The sequence below is a fragment of the Amborella trichopoda genome, chromosome 3, assembly GCF_054954075.1.
Source record: "Amborella trichopoda isolate Santa Cruz 75 chromosome 3, AtrichopodaSantaCruz75HAP2 v2.0, whole genome shotgun sequence".
Classification (NCBI taxonomy): domain Eukaryota; kingdom Viridiplantae; phylum Streptophyta; class Magnoliopsida; order Amborellales; family Amborellaceae; genus Amborella; species Amborella trichopoda.
Genome location: NC_142338.1, coordinates 3,152,932 through 3,176,382, shown reverse-complemented (window position 1 = coordinate 3,176,382; position 23,451 = coordinate 3,152,932). Strand labels below are relative to the sequence as shown.

The following is a 23,451-nucleotide window of genomic DNA, read 5'->3' as shown; positions in this document are numbered from 1 at the left end:
ATGAATATGAATTTTTTTTTTTTTTTTGAATCCCAGAAATAGTGCATCTTGCAATACATTATCTAGGCCATCCATTTTCAACATTTTCATATATTTATAGATCTACTTGATTTTAACTTTTTTTGGGGTTTAAAATTTTATTATTAGATATGAAAATAGATTTTGAGATAATCCTAAGAATTCTTTTCACCAAAATTACTTGTTGTGATAAAATTTGGAGGTGCGCCTTAATTGGATTGTTTAAAGTTGCAACCTTATAGAAACCACACCCTTTTGAAAAACTTTAAATACAATCTATAATTTAAAATTTTAAAAACTAAAATCATTGTTACCTAAAAACTACCGTGAAAAGCTGTCATCTAAATTTTAAATTAAAGAGGCTTAAAACTTATTCTATTTTTAATTTGAATATCTCAATAGGGACAAATTATAAAGTCTTGAATTAAAAAAGCATCTACATGGAATTTATATTGGAAAAAGTTTATATAAGGATGCAACCTTATAATGTAGAACTACATATACACCTCAAAAATCTATTGAAAAAGATAGTTTTGATGTTGAAAAACCCTTTGATTCATCATCTCGACATCGAGATGTATGACCATGAAAAATAAAAAGATTTTAAGCCTCAGAAATAGTGCATTTTACAACATATCATCTACACCGTCCATTTTCAAGATTTCCATATATTTATAGGTCTACTTGATTTTAACCATTTTTAAAATTTAAAATTTTATAATTAGATATAAAAATAGATTTTGAGATAATCCTAAGAATATTTTGCATCAAAATTATATACCATGATAAAATTTGAAGGTGCACCTTACCTCTATAGCTACGGATGCATCCGTATACCAACTGCACCCATTTATATTTATCCACGGCCAAGAACATTCTATAACTTTCCAATAAAATTCTTATAATTACCTAACAAAAAAGAACCGAAAAAAAATAAATTATTAACAATGTTTCACAATAATGATAATTGTACCCAAGTTCCCTTATAACAAAAACTGGAGTGTGTAGTCTTGTCAAAAGAAAAAAAAAAAAAATTGGAATGCAAAGTTGGTGGAACTAGGTTCTTCCTCTATCCAAAAGTTCCACCAGTCAAACGTGACCTTACTGGCTAAATGGCCTTAAAAGTTACTTAAATTTTGACCTAAATGGCTTTTTGGTCTTTGTCCTGCCTAGTGTTTTAAAACTTGGATTGATGGGTGGATCGTAACCATAGATATATGTCATATTGTTGGATCGGTCTGAATTGATGATATAAAAAATATATTAAAAATAAAAATTAAAATAGGGATATGGAGTGGGGAATTAAAAGAATCTAAAAAAACATTAGAAAAGCCTAAGAAAAAGAAAAAAAAATATAAAAAGAAGGTTTAGGGAACCAAACCAAATACCCATAGAATCCCAAAGCTGGCTTTAACTTGATCAATTGTCCTCTAAATCAACAATCCGGAGCTCGAATGGCCATATTTTAAAATATATGGGCCCACCAAACCATTTTCAAATTTCAAAACTCAACTAAAACGCTCCAATTTTTGTCCTACTCTACGTCAATCTGCAGCTAAATTTGGCCCATTAAAATTCAAAATCGAATGAAGCCTCTACGATTGTCCCCAAAAACAAAAAGCCAAAGTTTTCATTTGTTCATGTTTCAATCTTCACTTGTCTCATTCAATAGCATGGCCCTCATGGCACATACATTCAGTAACATGGGCCCTCACTGCATACTATATATATTCAAACAACCGTAATTTTGGATGGAGCTTCTGTAATGCCTAGGCTTTATGAAAACATAATAAAGCCTCACCTCAAATCCTAATCTAAAAAGCAATTTTGGCAACGAAAATGGATCTAAAATCAATTTTCAACGACGATAATAAGATTTGAAACTCAAATAGTAGTAGCGATCTTTCGGATATGTAAACATTTATTTTTAATGGATAGTCTAGATAATTTATTATAATAGATACTATTTTTAGAGGTTAAAATCCTAATTTTTTTTCACAACCAAAGTATTCAAGCCGAGATGATCGATTTATAGGTTTCCCAATGCTTGAATTGTAATTTTTGATGAGTTATGAGGTGAAGTTTTACTTATTTTAATAACCATACAGCTCTATCAAACCATTTACCAAAGGGTTCCATTTGTACAAGGCAATCAAAGTAAGACGCACCTTCAAATAGTATCGAGAAATGTAGTTTCAAAACTGAAAATCTTTGTGATAGCTTGAAAATTTATTTTCATTTCCAATCATAAAATTTAAAGCTTCAAAAGTAGAGTAGATCGAACATATCTATGGAGACTTGAAAATTGATGGTTCAAAAATGTATTATAAGATGCACTATTTCTAAATCTTGAGATCCATTTTTTTCTATCTTATCAATACATCTTTTAAGTCGAGATGATCAATTTGGGCATCAAAACAACCTCTTTTAATAAAAATTAATTTTGAGGCGTGCACTAATTTGATTGTTCAGAGCCGTGCACTTCTATAAACTTTTTCCTTTTCCAAAATGGATGTAAAAAGGTGAATCCAGTCTTTCCGCTCAAAGAAAGGGACTTTCCACGTCATCTACTCCAAATTTAAGCCCTAAACTCCTCGGTGCCTGAAACTATAAACCCAAGATTCAATCGCTCGAAACGATGGAAAACCCCTAAATTTAGTAGTCCCGCTAAATTTAGCGAAACACTAGGCTAGGTTATCTGTATCTAAATTTCAAGCTACACCTATGTCTTCCAAATTTGGCTCAGCCCCCTTCTAAAACCCCCTTTTAAAGCTTCAATCCTGTGCTTTCATGGCGTTGGCCCTCTTTTGAATCTCGAAACCCTCACCCTAAAACTCACCGGAAAGTTTTTCCGGCTGGAAAATGAAGGCCTCCGTCAAGTTCAGAGAAGATCAGAAGCCCCTGGTTCGAGGAAAGATCCCCTTGAGCATTCTAGGGTTTCCGTTCTCGTCTGGTTTTTCGGCGGGCGATTCAAAGGAGCTCTCCCTCCAACTCGGCACGTCTAACTCGGCCGGTCCCGTGGTGAAGTTCGTCTATAAACCGAACGATTCATGGAAGCCCTTTAGCTTAGTTATGAGAACGGGGATCGGAGCTTGGGGATCGCCGATTAATTCGCCCATGGCAATGAGCGCCGAGTTGAATCTTCTTACGAATGGCGCCCCTTCCTTCTTTTTGCGGTTTAATCCTCAGATCGGCGATTTTTTCAGCAAAACATCGTCGAGGTCGCCTCTGGTTTTGAACTGCAACTACTCGCCGGAATTCGCCCGGAAAATGGTCGAGGACTCTTCTGGAAACCAAGAGACGCCCAAAGCTAACGGCTCCTACACGCTAGATTCGCCGGATTCTCTCCGGAAAGTGACTTTTCCGGCGATTTTTCCGATCAGCGAGTTGTTCTCTGGCGTGGAGCTTGGAGTGAGGAGCTCCCTTCCTTTGAGGAGAAACGCAGTGATAAATGTCAGGTGGGGTGTGAAGCTTCCATCAAATTTAATGGAAAATTCATCGATTGCTCTCAGAAACGTGCCCTGCATAACTCTGAACAAGGTAGGGATCGAGCATGTAGAGAGGGAAGAAAAGAAGAAGGAAGATGGTGATCTCCGGGCCAAAATTTCGCGGGAGTTTTTACCGGAAAACCAGATTCGTGGGCTGGTTATGCAGGAGCTCGAGGCTCTTAAGTTGGAGAATAGGTCGTTGAAGAAGGCGGTGGAGGACATTAGGGCTGAGGTGATCGCTGGGAAACATGGCAGTTTTGGCTGGAAAATGGATTCCGGCGGGTACAGAGATGAGGGGAAGAAGGGCGCGAGGCATTTTCAAGCGAAAAAGGCATCGGAAAATGGAGTTATGGTCTCCGGAAAATTGGGTGAGGATGGTGTGGAGGAGGAGTTGAAGAAGGCCTTGAAGGGAGCTTCTAGGGTTTGAAAATTCCGCAAATTTTAGGGGTATTCGTAAATAGAGAAAAATATGTTTTTAGAAATTTTTATTTTTTGGGAATATATGTGTCACACACATTGCTAGTTTTTTTTGTTAGGGTTTTGAATTACTTTGTTAGATTTTGGATTAGGGGCTTTTCAGCTTGCATAAAGAACTGTGGTAAGTTTGTTTTGCATTGTGGACATGTAAATAAGATAATATATGTTTTATTCTCTTATCCATCACACACGTTGAAAATAATGTTATCAATTATTAGAATTTTATTGTCGAGCTTACGAGGGATTTGATCTAGTTAAAATATTTGTTCAAATAATTGTCGTTGATTGAATTTTTAATAAATAAATAAAAATAAAAATAAAAATAATAAAATATAAAATATTGTATAAAAAGGAAAATATAATTTAACAACTTGAAACCCTTTATGAAATTATTGAAGGTGCCGAATGATCAAAAAAATAAAAAATAAAAAACATTTAAGAGGTCACTTTTTCTTTCATTTCACATAGGTGCTTTGAAAAAAATAAAAATTTCTCCAACAATTGTTCACGGTTGGAAAGATGAACAATCATGGGTGTTTTAGTAATTTGATTTGGGAGGCCCCTTCTAAATAAAACTATCCTGCTTTGTTTAAGGTTACATATAAAGAGTACCTTGTTTAGGATCGCTAATAATTAGTAATGAGGAACAATTGAGGAGGATATTTTTATCACTTGTTACGTAATGGTATAACTTTGGCCCCCCAATCTTAAATCTCATATCTGAAAAATGATGATCAAGAACTTCTTAGGTGAATTTATCCTTCATCAAACTCTTAAAAGGGAAACCAGCTAGTCCCATTCTATAATTCATGAACTTTTTTTGTTTTGTTTATGACAATAGTACTATAGTTTATTAATAATAGGGAATTACAAATAAATCAATAAGGAACAAGTGCGAGTGAGCTTACAAGTGACTCCAAACTTGCACCCTCTTTGGCCCAATGTTATCTTACACCAATTTATAATATTATTAAGAGAGTTACCTTCTAATACAAAACAAACCCAACAAAACCTCCCCTTTACCAATTTCAACCGTTGAAAAAAAACACGAAAGCTTACCTTATTTGCTATGGTGAAACCACCGGGCCCAGCATAAGAGAACAAAAAAATGCTCAAAAGAATTCCTAATCTCACCACCAATTCTGGAGAAACAAGGATTTCTGAAAGAACTGCTATCAATCAGAATTCAGCTTGATGCAACCATCCAAAGGCAGATGTCACCTCCCCTTCAGTTTAAGGCGCAATGAAGCGCTATTAATCATGGGTTTCCTATTTAATAATCATGTTATTTATAACTCTATCTTTCGCATCCTACAAATTGAGTAGCATTCCTTCGAAGGTTCTCCTATCCGTTTCCTTTCAAACTTCCCATAAAACAAATGCTCTTAAAATCTTACGGACCATCCGATCATGGTTAGGCAAACTCCATGTTCATCAAAATATCTATATCTCCTCTCGACAATATCATCTAAACTCCTATGATCTTGAAAACCCATTCCCAAATGGCTGTTGTGAAAGGACAATATAGAGAAAGATGTTCTCCATTCTCTTCATCTTCCTTATATATCAAGCAAATGGAAAAGTCATAAAAATGCATATGGGTGAATTTGAATAGTATTTTGACCCGTTGTGCTTTTGCCTGAAAGATCGAAACAACTCTACAAGAGCCATGGCAGAATTCCGTGTTTTTTGTGTGAAAATTAATCCCAACGGACCTATTATGTTTGTTGCAGTACCGCAACGAACACAGTAGATCCGTTGCAATTTAATTCATGCCGTTTGAAAAATACAAAAAGATTGGACAGTGTTGAGCCAATGGAAAAAAATATTGTTCATTTTCGCCCATTAACGTTGCGTAGTGGCTTTCCAAGCAAACATTAACCATTTGAATATTCGTGAACTTCTTTTGTACCTTTCCACCATTTGCATCCTTAAATAACAACTTTTTTGGCAACCACTTCGATATTTGGCTGGTTGTGTCTAGAAATAGAGAGAAGAAGGAGAGAAAAAGAGGGGAAGAACCCAACCATTCCAAGTCCGAAGGCATCCACTATAGACATTGTCCTTGTTTAACTCACCAAAAAGAAACAAGTCCAAAGGCATCCACTATAGACATTGTGCTTGTTTAACTGACCAAAAACAAACAGGTACGAAACACAAACTATAGGGATAGAATAGTAATTCACTTTCCACGCACCTCTAGGAAGAGGTTACATTCTCAAAATTGAGGGTCCTGAAAATACTCCTAGAATGAATTTTGCGGGAGTAATTGGATGTTTTACTCCTAGAATGAATTTTGCGGAAGTAATTGGATGTTTTATTGCTGTAGAAATATGCCGTCTTTATGGCTTTAAAGGAGGGAGCTCAAGATTTCAATTTTACAGACAGCCCTTTCCCTTCCAAAACGGGTGGAAATAGGTCAGGTCGACCCCGGACCGGACCTGACCCACTGGCTGTAACTTGGACCTAGAGTCGGATGAGGTCCGGGTGTATATATATATATATATATATATATATATATATATATATATATATATATATATATATATATATATATATATATATATATATATATATATATGAAAATGTTTATATAAGGTTGCAACCTTAAAATATAGAATTATATACGTTCCTAAAAAATCTATCGGGAAATGTTGTTTAATGTTGAAAAACCTCTAATTGATTATCTCAACATTGAGATGTGTGAATATGAAAAAAAAAGAAAAAGAAGAAGACGACTTTGAGTCCCAAAAATAATGCATCTTGAAACACATTATCTAGACAATCCATTTTTTAGATTTTTATATATTTATAGATCTACTTGATTTTAACTATTTTTGGAGTTTAAAATTTTATAATTCGATATAAAATTAGATTTTAAGATAATCCTAATACTTTTTTACACCAACATTATATATTATTATAAAATTTGGAGGTGTGCCTTAATTGCATTGTTTAAGGTTGCAACCTCATAGAAACCATATATATATGTATATATATATAATTTAATAATTATACTCAACAAATTTTGGATATTTATATACTTTTATTTTGTATCTGGAGCATTTTTTAATAAGGGTATTTTTAGTAATTAGGAGGGGTGGGACATCATCTACATGGGGTGTGACATCACCCACATGAAGCACACTAATTTAATGCTCTATGTGGGTGATGTTACATGTTATGTGGATAATGTCACACCCTCCTAATAACTAAAAATACTTTATTAAAAAAATATCATATTACAAAACAAATGTTGATAAGTGCTAAAAAATTGTTGCAAATAATGATAAAATGCTCTATAATGTGAGCACCATAACATTACCTTTGATATTATTATTTAACTCATATTGTAGTTATATATAACGGACTAGGTCGGTCGGGTTAGCCCCGAGCAAAACTCGACCTGACCCAACACCATATGGTTCAAGCCGGACCAAGACTTAGACCGACCCGCTGGGTCCAAATCATTTAAACCCAAACTTAAAATTGGTTCATGTCGATCCGCCAACCAGGTCGGCCCGACCCGATTGCCACCCCTACTTCCAAAAGGTAGAGAAAATATCTTTCTAAGAGGTGCAAGGAATCATTCCTATAAATGCAAAATAGAACATGTATCCAAAACATTGTGCCACAATTGACTTCACATAGAATGGAAGGGATATCAATATTGCGCCAAGTGATGACAGGTGAAGAGAACAGCTTACAGCGCAAGACTAGCTACCTTGTTTTCAGCCACATGTTGCTTTTCACTAAGTACTTCATGCATATTTGTCCATTCAAGCATGATAACATTGTTATCTCTTAACCAATGAATTTTGACATTATTTCCACTATTCATGATGAATTTGTTCACTTTGGAAGCTGAAATCCAATGTATGTTAGTTAGGTTTAAGTGCTTTTCAATGGCAAAAATATCGCAGTCCAAGATAAAGACTCGTGCCTTTTCGGTTGAGACGGGGTCTAAGCCCTAAATTTTCAAGATCCATATAAATGTGAGCCTTCATCAAGGGAATTTGATAGTTCACATCATGGGATAACTAATAGATTTAAAGGAAATTTATTGAATTACCTATAAGAGATGAATAGTTTCACTTTACTCTTATCTTTTGATTTAATTTCAAAATTTGAAGTACCGCTTGAGTTGGAATGGCTGCAAATGGGCAAAATGTTATATACTTTCTCTAATCGGTATTTTGACATATTTCTCTAGATTCAAACATAGAGGTGGTGATAGACTTGGGACTTGACAGGTAGACTCGATCTCAGGCCTAGGTATGGGTCTAAATTTTTTACCCGAAATCAGGTATGGGTATGGGTCTAGCCAGACCCACCCATACTCAACCCGTCCCCGGCCATTACCCGTAGTTATAGGGTATATGATGGTAATCATGTGTCTTTAGGGACGCCCTAGGTGTTCATATTGTCACAATATTGACAACATTCACAATATTATTAGCAAAAAAAGAAACTCATAGCCATAAAGTATAAGATGGTAAAAAAAAGGCAAAGAAAAAAAAAAGAATCTCATGGTCATAGGGTGGCAATAGATCCGACAAGAGCCAGGACCCGACGGGTATACCTGGGACCCGATGGGTCTAGGTATTGGTCCAAATTTTGGACTCGAATATCATTTGGGTCCGGATCCGAGTCCAGCCTAACCCAACCTGTAACTCTTTGCCACCCCTATTCAAACTCAAGTTTCAGTAGAATGTGGAATTAAAAGAAAGGAAAAGTTTCTATGCTTCCCCTATATCATAGAAGTTATATCTTCCCCTTACCATCTGGCCGTCTAATTTTGATCAAGAGAGCCACTTACCGTTTGATCTTAGATCCGACGTCTCAAAGTATTTTATTTTTAGTTTTTTTATACAAATTGTATGAATATTAAATTTGGTATGTTCCATCTTCTCATTGGGGCGCACCTATAAAAAAAATATTAAAAATAATTTTTCGATAAAATATAATGATCAAAATACCCCTTGAAGCTTTTAGAGGTATTTTGGTTATTTTATTTTATTGAAAATATTTTTTTTATATTTTTTGCTAGTGCGAGTTTAATAGAGGAGTGGACATCCAAAATTCGGTATTAAAATAGTTCATAAAAAAATTTAAAAATAACGTAGTGTAAAGACATGACATTGTGATTGGGGCAGTCTTAGCTCACCATTTAAAATGGACGGTTGGATAAGGAGGAGGAAAGAACTTCTATGCTGTAGGGGAAGCATAGAAAGCTTGCCCTTAGAAGAATAGTCCACTCTTCATCTTGGTTAATGGGTTTGAATTCCGACTTCTCTATTAAGGAAAAGGACAGAAAAATTGAAATAAAGATTTGGACCTGGTTTCTATGTGGCCAAACTCGCATATGTAGAAATGTGGGCCTCGTAATAAATCTATTTTTGAGATAGATTTTAGGACTTAAAATTTAAGAACAAGTAATCTCTAACACAAAGATCATGAATATGAAAAAATAAATAAATTTTAAAAACTAGAAATAATAATTCTAATAAGAAAAAATTTGGACGGTCAGTTTCCATTATTTTTATGATAAACACCTAATGCATTAAGATGGATGCTTTACACTTTCTAGACCGCATGTGTAGAAATACGGTCGTGCCCCCGCATGAAACAATTTTCCTAAAGATATTGCAATGAACAGATGCAAAGATGAAAGATGAAAAGAAGTACGTGCGAAAGGGAATAACATTGCATGATGATTGTACTATAGGTTTGACTTAAGAGATAGATCGTTTCAAGAAATATTGGATGGTGGCAAAACTTTCCATGGAAGAGGTCTGCGTGGTCCCGCTCTCTTGTTACACCACTTGTATTTTGGCGAAGTTAAAAATTTGGCTATGTACACTTGTACTTTATTTACATTCGGATTTGCATCGATCTTAAAAAAAATTCAACTCAAATATTTGCAACAACTATAAGGCTCAATTTTCCTAACCAACAGACTTACATAAGTTTGAAGGTAGTATTTGTGACGGTATCAATTTTTAGTGTAGTCAGATAGAGAGAGTCGTTATTGGTGAGAAATAGAGAGGACAATTTTTCTTATCCTCTTGAAACCACCAACAAAATCAAGAGACCACTTGTTATTAATTCATTTCATAGGAATGCAAAAGTTAGTGGAGGAAGAAGAAATGCTCAAAGGAATGGCAAAAGTCAGTGGAGTAAAAAGAAATGCTCAAAGGAGGCAAACGAACAAGGAACAAATGCAAGCAGATACATCAATTTGATTTTGAGTTCAACTACCCACCCACCTACCCTCCAATATAAATGAAGATGATGATTATGATTGTTCAGTGATCTCAATCAATGTTCAAAACTCGACAAATTTTTTGACTCGTCCAAGTTAATCAGGACTAGTACTATGTTTATTATAGATAAGCAAGACTAGAATGATCAAATCTTGTGAGTTCGGCTGCGTTGACCCTAATCTAGCAAGAAACAATTAGAACCTTCAAAAAATCCCGAAAATATATTTAAAAAACTATGATTTTCTAAGGATGACACTCGGTAGAGCTCACTCATGACATGCCAAGCTGACCAGCCCCCAATGGTTGTTGAATCTAAGGCAAGTCCTATTAGTAATTTTAATCGAACCAATCAGGATCGGTCGATTTAGATCAAGAATTGGTGGGGAGATACAGTTCCTACCATTTATCAAGAACAACATAGTTCTCCCTAAAAACTTGGTGGTTCTCTGACTGAATTGCCCAGTCAAGTGACTAACAGTAATAAGATGACACTTTAATATAAAAGAGGCAAGAGTCGACCATGCCGCGGCGATGTGTGTTGAGGCGGTAAGGGTGGGTGCAAAAGAGAAAAAAAGCAGCCGCAGCGTGCTGGACATCCATAGAGAGAAAAAGGTTTAGAAAAAGAGAAAATGTTATTTTATTTCTTTTATATTCAATATTTAAGGGGAACTTTCAAAAAGAAAATGAATGGAGTTTTGATGGGCTCTCATTGCAAAATCCACCTGAAAGATAAATTTTGGACCTAAAAATTTGCATGTCACTAATCTCAACCAACACGATCATCAGCAACAAAATGCATTTTGAACTTTAAAAATATATATCGTTCTATTTTTTTTTTTTGGGACCTTTTATCATCATTAGTTTTATATCTAAACCGCCAATAGGATATGTTTCAAGCAGATAATTTTTTATGGAAGGGAGTTGCATTTAAATTTGATATTTTCTAAACTTTTCACAAATATTTTTTATCTTTTTTTTTTGTTTTTATAAGGTTACACAGGAATGGAACAGAAACCTAGTGCTAAAAAAATCCAATTGCTAACACCTTGATCCAAGCCCGATTCTTATAAACTTTTCCCAAACCCCTAAGGCCTAGATCTAATCGTCCAATTTAAATAGACGGCATACATCACATAGGTTAGAAAAACACTTTCTAGAGTACTTTCTTTTCCCTAAAATTTTATTCGTTTGAGGTTGTTTAACATAATGAAAAGAGTATATATTTGAAATTTGGATTCAAACAAACGCCTCTACCCATTTTTTCAATAGATTGAAGAGTTACATTTTGAAAGTGTTAATATAATATTTGAGAACCCACAAGTACAAGAGTAGAATTACTATTTCATTTATATTTATAAAATCTTAGAAACCATCATCATTCAAGCCTTATTCTAATTAATTAAGGTTAACTAATGAGATTTTTTCTTTTTTTTTTGAACAATAAGTTGACTAATAAAATCTCAAAAACCAAAATTTGTACCTGTATTTTTATTTTTTTTTGTTGTTTTTTGGGTAAGTATTTGCACCGGTCTATTTTGGTTTGCTTAGGGGCACAATGCCTAGTGGAAGCCTTTGGAGTACACGCGTAAGATTCTCCACCATCATAAGCACCAATCGAAACTTGGAATTGTTGGGTGGCAACGGGTATGGGGGCCAGACTTGGACCCCATTGGGTCAAGTCTCCCCACTCAGACCCAATCCAAATGATTTGGAAGGACCCGAACCCCATCCGAAGATTAATATAGGCTGGGTCGACCCGGCTAGACCAGACACGATATGTATTATAATATTAGGAGGTTAAAGTTTTGATTAATTAGATTCTTGTATTGTATATTATATTAATTTAATTAAAAATTGATCAATTAAATTTTTATTAGACATTTAATTAACATTATGAATATATAAATACATGCATGCACACGTACCAAATATATCCAAATAAGGACTACTTGGACCCGAAACCAACCTAAGTCCTACTTGGGTTTAGGCTATTGGGTCAGACCCGACCTATCGAGTTCAATCCCTAAACACATACCAGGAACCGGTTCTAGTGGATCCGCTAGGTCAACCGGTCGACACAACCCAATTGCCAGTCCTAAGTTCTCCCTCCTTCTTTATCTCTCTTTCTTCCCTCTATTTCTAGACAACCAGCCAAATTTTCAAATGGTTGTGCAAGTTTGTTACGTTGACCCGCACATAAACCCAAAGGCCCAAATGGTGGAAAGGTATAAAAGAAGTTCATAGACAATAGAGTGGGACTTGTTGGTTCGCCTTTTATAACTTTGACAGAGGGACTAAATGAACAATGTGTGTACCATTCTTATATATTAAATACGCAATATGTGGCCAACGTTAGGCCTTTCGAAGGGAAACGCACAATAGGAGACCAATTTTCTTAGACATGGTTAAAGAAAAAGATTTCCCCAGCCACTTGATTTCACTTCAAATTAGGGCCAGCAATGGAAGGGCAGCTCGAGCCAAAAAAATTAAGGCTGGGCTATAAAATATGGCGTAAGGGCTGAGTTAGAGGGGTTAGGCATGATCCATGGCTTTTTTTCAGGCCAGGCCCGCCTTGTGAGGACCAAGGCTGACAAGGGTTGGGCTAGGTCTAGCGTGTAGTGAGCCTCACGGTATAATAATTACGAGTGATTGCAACCTTTTTGTACCAAAGGTTTACATAAAATCTCATTTTGAAAATATATTTATTTTTATTTTTGTTATTATCGTCATCATTATTATCAAAGCCTTCTCAACTATTTAGAGTCATCTACACAAATGTTTGTTTACCATTTTACTCTATTAAAGGCTATACTCTTGTGAGGCTATAAATCTCCATATTTTTTCTTATTACTTGCAACGATGTCCTTTTGGATCTAACCTTTTCCCTTTCTGAGCGTTCCAATTGAATCAACTTGCACCTTCTAAAAGGCATTGAACTGGGTTTGTGTTGTACATGACCAACTCACTTAAATTTACTTTCTCATCTTATCGCCTAGGAAGCCACACCGTTCTCCCGAAAGTATTCTTTTCAAATTCTCTCCCGTCTTGTCTTGGTACTCATCCATATCCATATTCTCATCTCAACTGCACACATCATATGGGTATAATGACAATAGTGAAAGGATATTTTTTTTTTTCATTTTACAAAGTTCCTTGTTTGGCTATTTCCATGATGACGCCTATTATTTTCTTTGCCTTCACCAAAATTTCTTTTATATAACAATACATGCACGGTTTATTTCTTTTATAACGGCCATTATATCCTTCTTAACGTCCAATTTTAACCTTTTGTTAGGACTAACTCTAGTTAATTTTAGGGAAAATATCTTATACACCATTAATTCTACATCTTATCTCACGGTAGACCCTTTTTCTATTTTTCTTTCAAGCGGCATAAAAAAACCCTCGAGTATTTTTACGTACCCCATCATCTCTTCTCTCCCACGCTTATTCACTTTTGACCGCAAAAATTAGTCCTAACAAATTGTTTTATTTAATCTCAATCCAAAAGCCTTTTTAACCTATTTTGTACTTTTTAAAAAAGTTTTTGGGTTGAGATAGAATTAAACAATTTGTTGGGGCTAGTTTTTGTGACTAAAAATGAATAGACGTGGGAGAGAAGAGATGTGGGAATACAGTGAAATACTTGAAGGTTTTTTTATACCGCTTGAAAGAAAAATGGAATGAGGGTCTACCGTGAAATACGATGGAGAATTAGGAGTCTGTACAAAATTTTCCCTTAATTCTATTCACCCAAAAAAAACGTATTTAATTCTAATTCTATTTGTTGGACATAGAAATATGGTATTGATTCATTTCCTTAACTTAGTTTGGAAAAGTATTTAATTCTAATTCTATTTGTTGGACATAGAAATATGGTATTGATTCATTTCCTTAACTTAGTTTGGAAAAGTGCGGAAAAATTGGAAAAACTTTATGGCATTACAAAAGGCTCCATTGTTTCTCTATATTTACACGAAGGTCCTACTTTTTTGGGATTTTTTTTTCCAAATTTACCACCAAGTTTAATATTTGCAACATCAAACCAAAATTTGTTTTATTTTATTTTATCCTCAGCCTATAAGGCTTTTTCTTGGACTTTAAGAATGTCTAGGATGCTACATAGTTAGTTTGATGTTTGAAACATTTGACGGACCTAAAGTTGAGTCGTTCAATGTACCAAATATTGGACAATCCTAACGCAAGTTGCTTCCCTGTTTTGGGCAGGTTTGATATCTGGAACATTGTGTTGGTACGTATGGGTGGTCATGGGGCCTCAAATATGTAATATTTAGCTCTCTTTATCGTTATCATATATTTTAATATTTATCACTAAAAAAAATTTTCATAGATAGACAATATCCCTTTTTCCAATTAGTAGAAGATAACTATGCACCTCTCAGGAAAAGATGACCACGTTTCTCAGAGATTACAGGAGGAAAGCCGAACATTGGAGAATGGCCTCCTCCTATCCCTCTTTAAGAAAGGTTTCATAGCTATAGAGAGGAACACATAGTTCTCAATTGTTCTGGTAAAACCTGTTCTTTGTGATCTACAATCTTACGACATTGCCTTTGATTGCTGAGACTTTGGCGGGTGTACCTCTTCCCCTTAAAATTTCAACACATTAAACTAAACACGTTTGTCATTTTGTTTAAAATATGGTACGAAGTTTACAAAATTGGTTCAATTATTTTAATTACGATATGATGTCCCAAATATCAGATAGCATTATAAATGAAAGTAAAAACATATGGGTCAATCCGATGATTAGAAAATTAGATGACCCAAAACAAAGAAAGGCCCTCCAAATGGGGTTGTTCGATGTTTGAGACATCAAACAACCAAACTTCAGGACGGTCCAACATTCCAAATATTGGATGGCCCCTAATTGACCACGGCACATCCGGACAGCCTAGAATTCAAGAAAATAAAAAGCAGTCCCATACTTGCAATATCTGACGAAGGGAGGGGAAACTGAAAATAGAAATCGAGAAAGTCGGACCCCTGTGTAGATATTGGAAAAAAAATTGGATCATTACATGATACCAAATAAGTTTTCCGGTGTGACCAAAATCTCTCTCTCTCTCTTTTGTTTGTTCCTTTATCTCTTTTTTTTTCTCTTTTCTTTTTAATTGTCGAATGATTCATTTCCTCAATCATTTTTTTGAGATATGAATCCCAATCCTCCAGAATCCCTTGCTCGTAATTTAATGGCTTGACAACCTGCTTTTAAAGCGTCTGATTCAATAAAGCCATAACCTATGGGTTATGTTTATGTTTCACGTCACAGAGAGAGAGTAACTTCAGCTGTTAGGATGTCAAAGTTTGGGGAAGTAATGTTGAGAGATTGTTTAATGGAACAAGTTTATACAAAGTTATAATCTTAAGGTGCATTTAAAAAATCCATTGTAAAAGCTATTTTGAAGTTAAAAAAACCCTCTAATTGATCATCTCAATATCAAGATGTATGGATATGAAAAAAAAATAAAGCATTTTGAGTATTAACAATAGCTCATCTTGCAACACATTATTTGGACGGTCCATTTTCAAGATTTTCATATTTTTATAAATCTACTTGATTTGAACTATTTTTTTATAAAATTTTATAATTAGCTATAAAGATGAACTCTAAAGCTATGCTAAAAAAATTTTACACCAAAATTACATCTTATGATAAAATTTGGTGGTGTAACCTTATGCAAACCCCAACCTTGTTTAATTATTGGATGGTCAAGTCTAAATTATGCAAAGTCAAATTTTAGTTTAATTTTTTAAAAAATAATTAGTGATCCTAATGGAACTCCAAAATTTCATTATTGTCGTACTTTTCATTGTACGGTGATGTGCATAATCTGTAACGATTTCCAAATCCCAGTGCCTGGATACTAATTAAGGAAAGTATCATTTGAAGGGTCCAGACCCCTTATGAAATCGTAATGGTAGTTTAAACAATTATGGATTATTACCAAAAAAAGAAAAAAACATTAGGCAGTTTACCTTTAAATGTTGATTTCACCTAAGTACCTTCTCAAAAAAATATCTTAATAAATTCTCAAATTGCCTGTGTTTATGGTTGGAAATTCTAAATAATAAAGTGCATTTTAGTAATTTGACCTACATTAGAGGCTGCAACTAAAAGACAAAGCGCCCCTGTTATTTTAGGGTGGGTATAAAGTGTTGCTACTTGTTCGAGGTTTTAAGAGGTAACTGAATGAAATGAAAATATAAAAATAAAATAAAAACTTTAATATTAATTAGGATCTTTTGGCCTTCTAATGATTTATGAAAGAGTTTTAATCCCTTTAAAAGATAATTCCCTTGCATTTTAGAAGTGAAATCAAAATGTTTACAAGCTTGAGAGTAGAGCTCACTTATTTTAAAGGCAAAAGAATTTGTACATATAACAACATAATATCCAATTACTCCTCTTTATTAAAAGTCAATCTAGGAGTATTTTTAGGACCCTAAATTTTGGAGTTGTACCTTCTTCAATCTAGTAGCTAACATTAAAATAAAATAAAATAAAAATCTCGAGATTGCACAAAGACCCTCCAATTTTAAAAGGGTTAGATCTAGTTGAACAATGTATAATATAAATTTGTTTTTTCTAAAAATAATTACATGGTGATTATCAGGTGGATCCCAAATTCTGAAATTAAAAGAGAAAAAACAGAGAGACTATTTACTTATAGTACAAGGAGGTCAAAATCAATTTTTTCTATTAGATCTTAAATTGGTGGTTGTAAGTGTGTCATTAACTAGACTCTATGTTAAAAAAAAACAACTCGAACTTTATGACACACTTAAGTAATCAAATTTGAAATCTTATGGCTAAGAATGATCATGACCTCCTTGTAAATAATGGTAAATGGTCTCATAGTATATAATCCCATAAAAAAATTCTTCCTAAATAATTCTTTTGACCGAGGGAGTCAATGTATAGCTGAGCCCTCAAGACCATAATTTATATTATCTTACAAAGGCTATAGAGGGAAAGGTTTATATACTTCCCCTACAACATAGAAGATCTATGCTTCCCCCACCATCCGGCTGTCCAATTTTGATCAAGAGAGCCACTCACCGATTGATCTTAGATCCGATGTTTTAAAGTATTTTATTTTTATTTATTTTTATATAAATTTTATAAATATAAAATTTTGTACGTGTTATCTTCTCATTGGGGTACACCTATAAAAAATATTTAAAATAATTTTTCGATAAAATTTAATGACTAAAATACCCCTTGAATCTCTCAAGGGGTATTTTGGTCATTTTATTTTATTGAACATATTTGTTTTATAACTTTCGCTCGTGCGAGTTTAATAGAGGATTGGATGTACACAATTTGGTTTCAAAATAATTTATAGAAAAAAATTATAAATAAAATAGTGTAGAGACGTGACATTGTGATTGGGGCAATCTTAGCCCTCCATTCAGAATGGACCGTTGGATAAGGAGAAGTATATAAGTTTTACGTTGTAGGGGAAGCATAGAAAGCTTTCCCATTAGAAAAAGTACAGTCTTCTAGAGCACATGCATTTCATTTTGGTAATACAAATAATCCCCTCATGTAAAATAGAAGGAAAACGTTTATGCAAGGTTGAGGCCCTAAAAATCAAAATAGGGCGCACTTTAAAATTTCACTAGAACGAGTTGTTTCGAAGTTAAAAAACCTTTAGGTCCGAACATCTCGACCTTGAGGCACAATGACGTAAAAAAAAAATGGAATTCAATACTTGGAAATAATGCATCTTATAATATATTATATAGACCTTTAATTTTCAAGTGTTCATAGATATGCTTGATCTACACTATTCTTGAAACTTTAAATTTTATAATTAGATATCAAAATGAATTTTCAAGTCATAATAAAGATTTTCGGTACTAATACGACATCATTTTCGGTACTAATACGACATCTTTTAACATTATTTGAAGGAGCGCCTCACTTTGATTGTTTATGGACTTAACCTGATACAAACCATACCCAAAATAGAATAGGCTTGGAACTATGTAGTGAGATATCCCCACCGCCCACTTTTATCATCCGACAGCTGGGTGTTGTGTTTCTTCCTCGCGCTCATTGTAAACTATATTTTTAGTTCTATTGAAAGTTTCCATACTCCTGCGGGATTTACTGTTAATTTATTCCCACGGGCAAAAGCTAGGAATAATTTCAAGACCCCAGATTTTGGGGATGTAATCTCTTCAACCCATAGATTTACCTTGCCAAAAAAAGGTTTCCAAATTCCACTCTCTATGCATTAAAAAAAAAATAAATCAAGATTGAACAAAGATGCCTTTGATGGGCGAGTTCTAAGTGCTCAAAATTCAGCTTTTTTTTTTTTATAATAATTATAGAGTGATTCTAAGGTGGTTCTCAAATTTTCAGATTGACTCCAATTCTTTTAAGTCCTATATTCTAACGAGAGAGTAGATGTGCAGTATATGCTCCAAAATGAGCATAATACACGTACTCCTTAGATTTATTGCTACAACAATTTTGGCAATTTTGACTTTGTGTTTTAGCTGTCTTGTATCAATTGAAACCTTGCATTTTAGGAATGTAATTGGGAGTTTAATAATTTGTTTCACGAATTTCTTGTGTTATGAGTTTGCTACGGGTGTTTTTAGCAATCTACACAAAATTTTACCACTTTTTGGCTAACATTTATCTTCTTCTTCTTGTTTATTGTATGGGAAAAGTTTATATAGAGCCGGCGCTCTAAACAATCAAATAAGAGCCTACATCAAAATTTTCATTAGAAGAGGTTGTTTTGATGCTCAAATATCCTCAAATTGATCATCTCGACATCAAGATGCATGGACACGAGAGAAAATTGGATTTCAAGTTTTGGAAATAGTGTATTTTGTAACGCATTTTTGGACCGTCAATTTTCAAGTTCTCATACATCTGTCGATCTACACTATTTTTTAAGCTTTAAACTTTATAAATAAAGATGAAAATACATTTTAAGGGTATCACATAGATTTCTAATATTGAAACCACATTTCTCGAAACTATTGGAAGGTAGGCTCTAATTTGATTGTTCGGAGCCTATGCTCTATACAAACCGCACCCTGTATGTATTGGCAATTTAATCATGCGTGTGGTTTGGATAGAGCAGAGGCTCTAAACAATCAAAGTAAAGCGCACCTTCAAATAGTGTGAAGAAATATGGTTTCAATACTAGAAATCTTTGTGATAGCCTTATAATATATTTTCATCGTTAATTATAAAATTTAAAGCTTAAAAAACAGTGTAGATTGAGCAAATCTATGAAAAATTGAAAATTGACGGTTCAAGAATGAGTTAGAAGATGCATTATTTCCAAAACTTGAAATCCATTTTTTTCTCATATCCATGCATCTTGATTTCGAGATGATCAATTTGAGAATATTTGAGCATCAAAACAATCTCTGTTAGTGAAAATTTTGAGGTAAGCTCTAATTAGATTGTTTAGAGCCTTGGTTCTATATAAACTTTTTTCCTTTAATCATAGATTTGATCTTGCTATTTCGACCAACATTATCAGACATATAATCGTCCTTCATTGAATATGGGATTGAATGTCTCTACTGTTGTGAAATAGGGATAACCCAATCACATTTTTTGAGAAAATCGGGATATCTCAAATCCCACTAGATGTGGTTCACACTCTACCACAATGATTTCAACACTCAAATAACATGCCCAACACAAATGAAATCTTGAACGCACAACATAAATGAAAATATAGAGGGACACATATACGTGGTTCACCCAAAATGGACTACGTCCACGGGCAAGACGGCAAATGTGTATTCAATATCAAAAGGGAAAAATTACAAGATTGGGTTTATACAGAGTTACCTCATACATTCTCAAGGAATACTCAAACAAAGAACTTCCTACCATAAAACCACCTACAATCGACTCCTTTCTTTGATTCACTGATGCCGTGAAGAAATACCGATAAAATGCCCAATTTCCAACCCCAAGCTTCTCTCTCTAAAGTTTTTCTTCCTTCTCTCATTCACCCACGTTTTTCTCTCTCAAAGCGACCTCTTTTATGGGTCTTCACCAAAAGAGGTTATTTCATTGACGAGACTACCATTTATCAAAAGGGTGAATACCATAGGGGTTGATTTAGCATTACACTCCAACAATCTCCACTTGATGCAAAATCACACCCTTCCCTTGCCAATCACTCATTTCTTTTCTTTCTTGAAACCTAGAGAGGTTAGACTCCTATTTACTTGGATGGCTTTGTAAGCATATCTGCAAGGTTGTCTTTGGTCTTCATCTTGACCAATCGAACTCTTTTATCTTTAATAACTTAACGGATATAATGATATTGAACCAATATATACCTTGACCTCTTGTGGTGAACCAGGTTCTTGGCCAAATGGATAACACTCATATTGTCACAAAACGGTTTTATGTGCTTGCATATAATGCCCATCTCACCTATCAACTCTTGAAGCCACACGACTTCTTTTGATGCTTTTGTTGCCGTCATGTACTCGGCTTCGATAGTAAATGCTACCGTGTCTTGGAGCCTTGACATCCAACTTATCAGTTCATTTGCAAACTGAAAAACAAATGCGGTAGTCGACCTACTTCTATTAAGATCACCAGCAAAATTCGTATCCACAATACCTTGTATTGGAATTAAGTCCTTACCAAATGTGATTGCATAACTTGTTGTAGCTATTAAGTTCCGAAACATCCATTTTGTTGCTTCTCAATGGATCTTTTTGGGGTTTGTCATAAACCGACTTAGAATACCAACCGCATGAGCGATATCCGGTCTTGTACATACCATGACAAACATTAAACTTCCAATCGCATCTGCATAAAGAACTTTAGCCATGCTTCTTCTTTGTTTTTCCATAGTAAGACTTTGCATTGAAGACAATTTGAAATGAGGCACTAATGGTGTCTTCACCTGCTTTGCATCTTTCATGCCAAATAATTAAAGCACCCTTTTTATGTAACTTTTTTGAGATAATGACAAAATTTTATTTTGTCTATCCCTTTCAATTTCAATTCCAAGGATTTTCCTTGCCGGCTCGAGATCTTTCATCTCAAATCTTTTGCTCAAAGAAGTCTTAAGCTCCTCAATTTTTTCCTTATCTTTGCACACCAAAAGCATGCAATCCACATATAAGACTAAACTCAAGTATGTACTATCATCAAAGAACTTTAAATATATGCAATGGTCATACTTACTTTTTATGTACCCAAGGCTCAACATGAACATATCAAATGTTTTATACCATTATCTTGATGCTTGTTTGACCCCATACAATGACTTCTTCAATTTACACACAAGTCTTTTTGCCCTTATCTATGAAGCCTTCTAGCTATTGCATATGTACTTCATCTTCAATTTCTCCATACAAAAAAGCCGTATTTACATCCATTTGCTCAAGCTCTAAATCATGCATAGCAACTAACCCAAACACCAAGCAAATTAATACCAACTTGACAATCGGTGCAAAAATTTCATCAAAATCAATCCCTTCTTTTTGCGAAAAACCTTTTGCCATCAATCTTGCCCTATATCTTTCAAGCTTGCCATCAAGCCCTTTTTTTATTTGGAACACCCATTTACAACTAACAGCGTTTCTACCTTTTGGTAGCTTCACCAAATCCCAAGTCTTGTTTATTTTAAGGGTTAATATCTCTTCTTCCACAGTTCTTTTCCAATGCTTGGTACCATTGCTATTAATGACTTCACAGAATAATGTTGGCTCTTCATTTTCGGCTATCAAAGCTTGCAGAGTATTTAGACCCACATAATCTTTGTGCGACTCGGGTGCACGAGTTTCTCTAGTAGAGCGTCTTTATACCAGAGGCATAACTTCATCATGATGGCCATTTGGTTTTTCATCTTGACTTCCTTATTATTCATGTTCTTCACCATAATCAATGGGTATATTCTCATAAGGCATAATTGTACTTTGTGGAAGTATTTAAGGGTTGCATTGAAATTCTTGGCTCTCTTGTTGCACATATTGACCATTGTCATTTATCATCCATTTTGCCAATACCTTGGATTCATCAAAATGCACATCACGACTAGTGATTATTTTTCGAGTACTTGAATCCCATAACCGGTACTCCTTCACATCTTTGCTATAACCCACATAGATGCACTTCTTTGACATTGGATCCAACTTAGTTGTTTGGCAACTTAGAATAAGTGCACACACACCACAACCAAAAATTTTTAAATCGGAGTAGCCACTTGGAGTTCCACACGATACATCATTAGGAGTTTTGCTTCCCAATGCTACCAAAGGTGATCGGTTAATAAGATAACAACCCATTAATAAGGCTTCTGTCCATAATTCTTGCTCTAGGCCAACATTACTTAACATGCACATCGCACACTTCATCAAAGTACGATTCATCCTATCGATCACACCATTTTGTTGAGGATTGTAGGCATTTATGTAATGCCTCGTAATTCCCTCGGTCTAGCAAAAATTTTCGAACTCCTTTGATAAAAACTCTCCACCAGTATCAGTTCGAAGAACTTTGATGTGATGCCACGTAGATTTTTCAACTTCGTCTTTAGAATTCTTAAATGCACAAAACACATCACTTTTGAACGTGAGAGTTTTGATCCAATATCTTTCTTGAGAAGTCATCAACAAATAAAACAAAGTATAATGATCTGCCATAAGATGTGGTTGGCGAATGGCCCCACACATTCGAGTGAATGCAATCAAGCTTGCGCTTGCTTGTATATTTCCCGGCCTTGAAAGGTTGTCTATATTGTTTTCCCATAGACACAATGCTCACAAAATTCGTATCCATCAACTTTAAGTGTAGGAATAAAATTCTTCTTCATAAAGACCTCCATACCCTTATCACTCATATGCCCCAATCTTCTATGCCATAGGTGATATAGAACATCCTCACCTTCAACCATGAAATTCACTTCATCATTTATTATTGTGCTTCCCAATAACTTGTACAAGTTCCCAACTACGACTCTTTTCATCACAATTAGAGCCCATATTGATACTTTGCTTGCTCCACCTTTACCGCTGAACTTATAACCTTCCGAATCTAGAGAAGAGAGGAAAATCAAACTCTTTTTCAGTTATGGCACATGCCTAACATCTTTAATTGCCTGACTAGTCCCATTAAATATCCTTAAGGGAAACGAACCCATTCCAATCACCTTGCTAGTGGAATTGTT

The 23,451-nt window shown here is 34.5% G+C and overlaps 1 protein-coding gene across 1 annotated transcript; it reads left to right on the top strand.

The window, feature by feature from the left end:
- Nucleotides 1-2,816: 2,816 nt before the first annotated feature.
- On the top strand, nt 2,817-4,164 carry LOC18439792 (uncharacterized). Its single transcript, XM_006849950.4, has one exon. It carries the CDS (start codon nt 2,881-2,883, stop codon nt 3,931-3,933), a length of 1,053 nt encoding a protein of 350 aa, XP_006850013.1. The 5' UTR covers nt 2,817-2,880; the 3' UTR covers nt 3,934-4,164.
- Nucleotides 4,165-23,451: the final 19,287 nt, after the last annotated feature.

What these genes read in the sequence shown, in the direction of transcription:
- LOC18439792 (XM_006849950.4), top strand. Translation starts at nt 2,881, where the DNA reads ATGAAGGCCTCCGTCAAGTTCAGAGAAGATCAGAAGCCCCTGGTTCGA.